The 10,452-nt window shown below is 41.5% G+C and overlaps 1 protein-coding gene across 1 annotated transcript in view; it reads right to left on the reverse strand.

Annotated features, from left to right (window-relative positions):
* Positions 1-10,452, reverse strand: part of LOC311149472 (uncharacterized protein) — a gene marked incomplete at both ends in the record, with an annotated part of 790,865 nt that overhangs the window by 183,549 nt on the left and 596,864 nt on the right. The window contains one exon of the mRNA XM_084186667.1: positions 10,240-10,447. Coding sequence (XP_084042793.1) covers positions 10,240-10,447 — 208 coding nt within the window. The remainder of the gene's footprint in view (positions 1-10,239; positions 10,448-10,452) is intronic.

Here is a 10,452-nt window from a genome sequence, read left to right on the forward strand (position 1 = left end):
ATGAGCGGGTTGGTCATGAACCAGTGAACTGAGGACACCGGCTACTTTCACAGGTAATATTGGACTTCATGAATAAAGCGTAAGATACTATACTGTAATGTGTGAGGGATAGACCGTAAAATAATAGTATGAGCTTTGGATTAGCTGTAGCTCAGCTGGTAGAGCACGGCGCTTGTAACGCCAAGGTAGTGGGTTCGATCCCCGGGACCACCCATACACAAAAATGTATGCACGCATGACTGTAAGTCGCTTTGGATAAAAGCGTCTGCTAAATGGCATATTATTATTATTATTATTAACGTTTGTTGGCAGTATGAAGTTCTATGTTAATGTCGGAAGTTAAACGATTTTGTTACTGATATCTCCATCAGTAAATATAGATTTTTTTGTGACCCACAGACTTTTAAGCCAGTAGCGAAATCGATCGCTAGTGTCACCTGGGAGGCAGTAAATGTGCTATGAACTACACTGAACAAAAATATTCTAAAGTTTTACTGAATTACATTTCATATAAGGAAATAAGTCAATTTAAATAAATTCATTAGGCCCTAATCTATGGATTTCACATGACTGGGAATACAGATATGCATCGGTTGGTCACAGATACCTTTAAAAAAGAAAGGTAGGGGCGTGGATTAGAAAACTAGTCAATATCTGGTGTGACAACTATTTGCCTCATGCAGCGCGACTCATCTCCTTCACATAGAGTTGATCAGGCTGTTGATTGTGGCCTGTGGAATGTTGTCCCACTCCTCTTCAATGGCTGTGCAAAGTTGCTGGATATTGGCGGCAACTGGAACATGCTGTCCTACACGTCGATCCAGAGCATCCCAAACATGCTCAATGGGTGACATGTCTGGTGAGTTTGCAGGCCATGGAAGAATTGGGACATTTTCAGCTTCCAGGAATTGTGTACAGATCCTTGCGTGCATTATCATGCTGAAACTTGAGGTGATGGCGGCAGATTAATGTCACGACAATGGGCCTCAGGATCTCATCACGGTATCTCTGTGCTTTCAAATTACCATCGATAAAATGCTATTGTTTTCGTTGTCCGTAGCTTATGCCTGCCCATACCATAACCCCACCTCCACCATGGGGCACTCTGTTCACAACGTTGACATCAGCAAACCGCTCGCCCACATGACGCCATACACGTCATCATCACGGTACAGTTAAAACTGGGATTTATCCGTGAAGAGCACACTTCTCCCACTGAAGTCGGTTACGACGCCAAACTGCAGTCAGGTCAAGACCCTGGTGAGGACGACGAGCACGCAGATGAGCTTACCTGAGACGGTTTCTGACAGTTTGGCAGACATTATTTGGTCCTGTAAACCTACAGTTTCATCAGCTTCCGGTGACTGGTCTCAGACAATCCCGCAGGTGAAGAAGCTGGATGTGGAGGTTCTGGGCTGGCGTGGTTACACATGGTCTGCGGTTGTGAGGCCGGTTGGACGTACTGCCAAATTTTCTAAAATAATTTTGGAGGGGGCAATGGTAGAAAAATGAACAATCAATTCTCTGGCAACAGCTCTGATGAACATTCCTGCAGTCAGCATGCCAATTACACATGTTGTGTGACAAAACTGCACATTTTAGAGTGGCCTTTTATTGTCCCCAGCACAAGGTGCACCTGTGTAATGATCATGCTATTTAATCAGCTTCTTGATATGCCACACCTGTCAGGTGGATGGATTATCTTGGCAAAGGAGAAATGCTCACTAACAGGGATGTAAACAAATTTGTGCACAATATTTGAGCGTATGAAAAATGTATTGGATATTTTATTTCAGCTCATGAAACATGGGACCAACTCTTTACATGTTGTGTTTGTATTTTTGTTCAGTGTAGTTAATGTTGCTGTGATGGTAACTGGCAAGCACAGGAGGAAGGCTTATCATAATGGCTGGAATGGAGTGAATTGAATGGTATCAAACATGGAAACCATGTTCGATACCATTCCATTCAAGACATTACTATGAGCTGTCCTCCCCAATTAAGGTGCCGCCAACCTGTGCTGGCAAGGTGAGCTGAGGTTGAGCTTACCTTTTAGCTCAGTGTCGCATAAATACAGCTCTTATTTGAGTTTTCTATCTAATAACCCATTTTAAAGGAGGAAGACAGTTGTTCAACTATCTGCTGCTGAGTGAATAGAACATTGAGGTATGTATGCTGCTGAGTGAATAGAACATTGAGGTATGTATGCTGCTGAGTGAATAGAACATTGAGGTATGTATGCTGCTGAGTGAATAGAACATTGAGGTATGCTGAGTGAATAGAACATTGAGGTATGTATGCTGCTGAGTGAATAGAACACTGAGGTAAGTATTCTGCTGAGTGAATAGAACATTGAGGTATGTATGCTGCTGAGTGAATAGAACATTGAGGTATGCTGAGTGAATAGAACATTGAGGTATGTATGCTGCTGAGTGAATAGAACACTGAGGTAGGCTGAGTGAATAGAACATTGAGGTATGCTGAGTGAATAGAACATTGAGGTAAGTGTGCTGCTGAGTGAATAGAACATTGAGGTATGTATGCTGCTGAGTGAATAGAACATTGAGGTAAGTGTGCTGCTGAGTGAATAGAACATTGAGGTATGTATGCTGCTGAGTGAATAGAACATTGAGGTATGTATGCTGCTGAGTGAATAGAACACTGAGGTATGCTGAGTGAATAGAACATTGAGGTAAGTATTCTGCTGAGTGAATAGAACATTGAGGTATGCTGAGTGAATAGAACATTGAGGTATGTATGCTGCTGAGTGAATAGAACACTGAGGTATGCTGAGTGAATAGAACATTGAGGTATGTATGCTGCTGAGTGAATAGAACATTGAGGTAAGTATTCTGCTGAGTGAATAGAACATTGAGGTATGCTGAGTGAATAGAACATTGAGGTAAGTATGCTGCTGAGTGAATAGAACATTGAAGTATGCTGAGTGAATAGAACATTGAGGTATGTATGTTGCTGAGTGAATAGAACATTGAGGTATGCTGAGTGAATAGAACATTGAGGTAAGTATGCTGCTGAGTGAATAGAACACTGAGGTATGCTGAGTGAATAGAACATTGAGGTATGTATGCTGCTGAGTGAATAGAACACTGAGGTATGCTGAGTGAATAGAACACTGAGGTATGTGTGCTGCTGAGTGATAGAACATTGAGGTATGCTGAGTGAATAGAACATTGAGGTATGTATGCTGCTGAGTGAATAGAACATTGAGGTAAGTATGCTGCTGAGTGAATAGAACACTGAGGTATGCTGAGTGAATAGAACATTGAGGTATGTATGCTGCTGAGTGAATAGAACATTGAGGTATTTATGCTGCTGAGTGAATAGAACATTGAGGTATGCTGCTGAGTGAATAGAACATTGAGGTATGTATGCTGCTGAGTGAATAGAACATTTGAGGTATGTATGCTGCTGAGTGAATAGAACACTGAGGTATGCTGAGTGAATAGAACATTGAGGTATGTATGCTGCTGAGTGAATAGAACATTGAGGTAAGTATTCTGCTGAGTGAATAGAACATTGAGGTATGCTGAGTGAATAGAACATTGAGGTATGTATGCTGCTGAGTGAATAGAACACTGAGGTATGCTGAGTGAATAGAACATTGAGGTATGTATGCTGCTGAGTGAATAGAACATTGAGGTATGCTGAGTGAATAGAACATTGAGGTATGTATGCTGCTGAGTGAATAGAACACTGAGGTATGCTGAGTGAATAGAACATTGAGGTATGCTGAGTGAATAGAACATTGAGGTAAGTGTGCTGCTGAGTGAATAGAACATTGAGGTATGTATGCTGCTGAGTGAATAGAACATTGAGGTAAGTGTGCTGCTGAGTGAATAGAACATTGAGGTATGTATGCTGCTGAGTGAATAGAACATTGAGGTATGTATGCTGCTGAGTGAATAGAACACTGAGGTATGCTGAGTGAATAGAACATTGAGGTAAGTATTCTGCTGAGTGAATAGAACATTGAGGTATGCTGAGTGAATAGAACATTGAGGTATGTATTCTGCTGAGTGAATAGAACACTGAGGTATGCTGAGTGAATAGAACATTGAGGTATGTATGCTGCTGAGTGAATAGAACATTGAGGTAAGTATTCTGCTGAGTGAATAGAACATTGAGGTATGCTGAGTGAATAGAACATTGAGGTAAGTATGCTGCTGAGTGAATAGAACATTGAAGTATGCTGAGTGAATAGAACATTGAGGTATGTATGTTGCTAAGTGAATAGAACATTGAGGTATGCTGAGTGAATAGAACATTGAGGTAAGTATGCTGCTGAGTGAATAGAACACTGAGGTATGCTGAGTGAATAGAACATTGAGGTATGTATGCTGCTGAGTGAATAGAACACTGAGGTATGCTGAGTGAATAGAACACTGAGGTATGTGTGCTGCTGAGTGATAGAACATTGAGGTATGCTGAGTGAATAGAACATTGAGGTATGTATGCTGCTGAGTGAATAGAACATTGAGGTAAGTATGCTGCTGAGTGAATAGAACACTGAGGTATGCTGAGTGAATAGAACATTGAGGTATGTATGCTGCTGAGTGAATAGAACATTGAGGTATTTATGCTGCTGAGTGAATAGAACATTGAGGTATGCTGCTGAGTGAATAGAACATTGAGGTATGTATGCTGCTGAGTGAATAGAACATTGAGGTATGTATGCTGCTGAGTGAATAGAACATTGAGGTATGTATGCTGCTGAGTGAATAGAACACTGAGGTATGCTGAGTGAATAGAACATTGAGGTATGTATGCTGCTGAGTGAATAGAACATTGAGGTAAGTATTCTGCTGAGTGAATAGAACATTGAGGTATGCTGAGTGAATAGAACATTGAGGTATGTATGCTGCTGAGTGAATAGAACAGTGAGGTATGCTGAGTGAATAGAACATTGAGGTATGTATGCTGCTGAGTGAATAGAACATTGAGGTATGCTGAGTGAATAGAACATTGAGGTATGTATGCTGCTGAGTGAATAGAACACTGAGGTATGCTGAGTGAATAGAACACTGAGGTATGTATGCTGCTGAGTGAATAGAACATTGAGGTAAGTATTCTGCTGAGTGAATAGAACATTGAGGTATGTATGCTGCTGAGTGAATAGAACATTGAGGTATGCTGAGTGAATAGAACATTGAGGTATGTATGCTGCTGAGTGAATAGAACACTGAGGTATGCTGAGTGAATAGAACATTGAGGTATGTATGCTGCTGAGTGAATAGAACACTGAGGTAAGTGTGCTGCTGAGTGAATAGAACATTGAGGTATGCTGAGTGAATAGAACATTGAGGTAAGTGTGCTGCTGAGTGAATAGAACATTGAGGTATGTATGCTGCTGAGTGAATAGAACACTGAGGTATGTATGCTGTTGAGTGAATAGAACACTGAGGTATGCTGAGTGAATAGAACATTGAGGTATGTATGCTGCTGAGTGAATAGAACATTGAGGTATGCTGAGTGAATAGAACATTGAGGTATGTATGCTGCTGAGTGAATAGAACACTGAGGTATGCTGAGTGAATAGAACACTGAGGTATGTATGCTGCTGAGTGAATAGAACATTGAGGTATGTATGCTGCTGAGTGAATAGAACATTGAGGTATGTATGCTGCTGAGTGAATAGAACATTGAGGTAAGTATGCTGCTGAGTGAATAGAACACTGAGGTATGCTGAGTGAATAGAACATTGAGGTATGTATGCTGCTGAGTGAATAGAACATTGAGGTATGTATGCTGCTGAGTGAATAGAACACTGAGGTATGCTGAGTGAATAGAACATTGAGGTATGTATGCTGCTGAGTGAATAGAACATTGAGGTAAGTATTCTGCTGAGTGAATAGAACATTGAGATATGCTGAGTGAATAGAACATTGAGGTAAGTATGCTGCTGAGTGAATAGAACACTGAGGTATGCTGAGTGAATAGAACATTGAGGTATGTATGCTGCTGAGTGAATAGAACACTGAAGTATGCTGAGTGAATAGAACACTGAGGTATGTGTGCTGCTGAGTGATAGAACATTGATGTATGCTGAGTGAATAGAACATTGAGGTATGTATGCTGCTGAGTGAATAGAACATTGAGGTAAGTATGCTGCTGAGTGAATAGAACACTGAGGTATGCTGAGTGAATAGAACATTGAGGTATGTATGCTGCTGAGTGAATAGAACATTGAGGTAAGTATGCTGCTGAGTGAATAGAACACTGAGGTATGCTGAGTGAATAGAACATTGAGGTATGTATGCTGCTGAGTGAATAGAACATTGAGGTATGTATGCTGCTGAGTGAATAGAACACTGAGGTATGCTGAGTGAATAGAACATTGAGGTATGTATGCTGCTGAGTGAATAGAACATTGAGGTAAGTATTCTGCTGAGTGAATAGAACATTGAGATATGCTGAGTGAATAGAACATTGAGGTAAGTATGCTGCTGAGTGAATAGAACACTGAGGTATGCTGAGTGAATAGAACATTGAGGTATGTATGCTGCTGAGTGAATAGAACACTGAGGTATGCTGAGTGAATAGAACACTGAGGTATGTGTGCTGCTGAGTGATAGAACATTGATGTATGCTGAGTGAATAGAACATTGAGGTATGTATGCTGCTGAGTGAATAGAACATTGAGGTAAGTATGCTGCTGAGTGAATAGAACACTGAGGTATGCTGAGTGAATAGAACATTGAGGTATGTATGCTGCTGAGTGAATAGAACATTGAGGTAAGTATGCTGCTGAGTGAATAGAACACTGAGGTATGCTGAGTGAATAGAACATTGAGGTATGTATGCTGCTGAGTGAATAGAACATTGAGGTATGCTGAGTGAATAGAACATTGAGGTATGTATGTATGCTGCTGAGTGAATAGAACATTGAGGTATGTTTTGAGGTCTTGCCATGCCCTTTTTAGAAGCCTCATCATTTGTATTGCTGACGAAATGTTCCCTGTTAAGCGATGAGAATTCCTAGACCTGAGATGTTATTTTGATTCCTAGACCTGAGATGTTATTTTGATTCCTATGCCTGCTATCAGTAATGACATTACTTTAATGATTTGCTTTCTTGTCAACATGTTTATCTTATATTAACTATTTCACCTTAACCTTAACCCTTCACCTGTTGTGTTGGATTTGTACTGATGTGTGAACACTAGGAGATTGGCAAGTGTTTTACAGAAATGGACAACCACTATGAAAGACTCAAGTTTCTCAAACAAATCCTTGGTAGTGATTTAACCAGTGTCTCACTGATGCAAAATTAATGTGTAACTCAGCTTGTTCCTTCTTGGTTTCCTTTTACTGTTAAAGTCATAACTGAATCATGTCTGGAATTACAATAGCTGTCTCAGCTTTTAATACTGATTACTCAATCAGAACTAGGGCGGCAGATAGCTTAGTGGGTAAGAGCGTTGTGCCTGTAAATGAAAGGTCGCTGGTTCTAATCCCCGAGCTGACTAGGTGAAAAATCTGTCGATGTGCCCTTGAGCAAGGCACTTAACCCTAATTGCTCATGTAAGTCGCTCTGGATAAGAGCGTCTGCTAAATGACAAAAATAAAAAATAAAAGAACTAAAGGGGAGTGAGCTTCCATGGAACTAGAGTTGAATGATGATTCCAAGTCAACGTTCTGTGATGCGTGGTACATCAGAGGAAACATTCCTTCCTGTCCTATGATGTGTCACACTGTTTCACAACACCTGCTGATGCGCTACCATGACCTTTGCCCTTTGCAGATTGGTGACGTCACGATTCCAAAATGTTCGGGAGTAGTAGCGGGCTGTTTTCCAATCAACCAAGGTACAGAATACACCTGTATTCTCATTTTCTTGTGTAGTGTATTAGGATTATGTCTTTGTTAATGGGTTTTTAAGTGGAACTGAAAGAATGTTTATCTTAGTTCAAAAGTAGCCATTTTTAGGGTGACGCCCCAGGGGAGACAGGTGATTGGACAGCAGAGGGAGCAACCCATTTTTTACATTTTACATTTTAGTCATTTAGCAGACGCTCTTAACCAGAGCGACTTACAGGAGCAATTAGGGTTAAGTGCCTTGCTCAAGGGCACATTAACGTCATTTAGCAGACGCTCTTAGCCAGAGCGACTCACAAATTGGTGCGTTCACCCTATAGCCAGTGGGATAACCACTTTACTTTTACATTGTTTATAAGTATATGCTGGAGGCACAGGGGGGCAGAGCGACCATTGCAATCTGGGCCATCACTCTCCGGGTGTCATGACACCTGTAACTTATGCTGAAAGCTTGTGATATGAATAAACTTATGATCAAGGTTCAGTATGAGCGGACTCCTTTGTTTATCAGCAATAATTGCCAGCATTTACTCGATACGACACTTGATTATTAAGCGAGTTGCTAGATCCAGTCAAGGAAAGACCGTAGTGATAACGTGATCAACCACTTTATATACAGTGGGGGAAAAAAGTATTTAGTCAGCCACCAATTGTGCAAGTACTCCCACTTAAAAAGATGAGAGAGGCCTGTAATTTTCATCATAGGTACACGTCAACTATGACAGACAAATTGAGAAAAACAATTCCAGAAAATCACATTGTAGGATTTTTAATGAATTTATTTGCAAATTATGGTGGAAAATAAGTATTTGGTCACCTACAAACAAGCAAGATTTCTGGCTCTCACAGACCTGTAATTTCTTCTTTAAGAGGCTCCTCTGTCCTCCACTCGTTACCTGTATTAATGGCACCTGTTTGAACTTGTTATCAGTATAAAAGACACCTGTCCACAACCTCAAACAGTCACACTCCAAACTCCACTATGGCCAAGACCAAAGAGCTGTCAAAGGACACCAGAAACTAAATTGTAGACCTGCACCAGGCTGGGAAGACTGAATCTGCAATAGGTAAGCAGCTTGGTTTGAAGAAATCAACTGTGGGAGCAATTATTAGGAAATGGAAGACATACAAGACCACTGATAATCTCCCTCGATCTGGGGCTCCACGCAAGATCTCACCCCGTGGGGTCAAAATGATCACAAGAACGGTGAGCAAAAATCCCAGAACCACACGGGGGGACCTAGTGAATGACCTGCAGAGAGCTGGGACCAAAGTAACAAAGCCTACCATCAGTAACACACTACGCCGCCAGGGACTCAAATCCTGCAGTGCCAGACGTGTCCCCCTGCTTAAGCCAGTACATGTCCAGGCCCGTCTGAAGTTTGCTAGAGTGCATTTGGATGATCCAGAAGAGGATTGGGAGAATGTCATATGGTCAGATGAAACCAAAATAGAACTTTTTGGTAAAAACTCAACTCGTCGTGTTTGGAGGACAAAGAATGCTGAGTTGCATCCAAAGAACACCATGCCTACTGTGAAGCATGGGGGTGGAAACATCATGCTTTGGGGCTGTTTTTCTGCAAAGGGACCAGGACGACTGATCCGTGTAAAGGAAAGAATGAATGGGGCCATGTATCGTGAGATTTTGAGTGAAAACCTCCTTCCATCAGCAAGGGCATTGAAGATGAAACGTGGCTAGGTCTTTCAGCATGACAATGATCCCAAACACACCGCCCAGGCAATGAAGGAGTGGCTTCGTAAGAAGCATTTCAAGGTCCTGGAGTGGCCTAGCCAGTCTCCAGATCTCAACCCCATAGAAAATCTTTGGAGGGAGTTGAAAGTCTGTGTTGCCCAGCGACAGCCCCAAAACATCACTGCTCTAGAGGAGATCTGCATGGAGGAATGGGCCAAAATACCAGCAACAGTGTGTGAAAACCTTGTGAAGACTTACAGAAAACGTTTGACCTGTGTCATTGCCAACAAAGGGTATATAACAAAGTATTGAGAAACTTTTGTTATTGGCCAAATACTTATTTTCCACCATAATTTGCAAATAAATTCATAAAAAATCCTACAATGTGATTTTCTGGAGAGAAAAAAATCTCATTTTGTCTGTCATAGTTGACGTGTACCTATGATGAAAATTACAGGCCTCTCTCATCTTTTTAAGTGGGAGAACTTGCACAATTGGTGGCTGACTAAATACTTTTTCCCCCCACTGTATATGGGTGTCCTCAGGAAACTGTTGCGACAGTCTACTCTGCAATCCTACAACTCCCTCAGTCAGCAGTTTTCAACTTTGCCGATACTGTGTACTGCACTTCACAGACGCATGTCGATCTGATGTCAGACAACATATCATTTAGTAATGTTGTAGCGCCTGTAAGTACACAGAAGAGTTACTGGTTGATGTGTGTGTGTGTGTGTGTGTGTGTGTGTGTGTGTGTGTGTGTGTGTGTGTGTGTGTGTGTGTGTGTGTGTGTGTGTGTGTGTGTGTGTGTGTGTGTGTGTGTGTGTGTGTGTGTGTGTGTGTGTGTGTGTGTGTGTGTGTGTGTGTGTGTGTGTGTGTGTGTGTGTGTGTGTGTGTGTGTGTGTGTGTGTGTGTGTGTGTGTTGT

The sequence above is a fragment of the Coregonus lavaretus genome, assembly GCF_964263955.1.
Source record: "Coregonus lavaretus genome assembly, chromosome: 22".
Lineage (NCBI taxonomy): Eukaryota > Metazoa > Chordata > Actinopteri > Salmoniformes > Salmonidae > Coregonus > Coregonus lavaretus.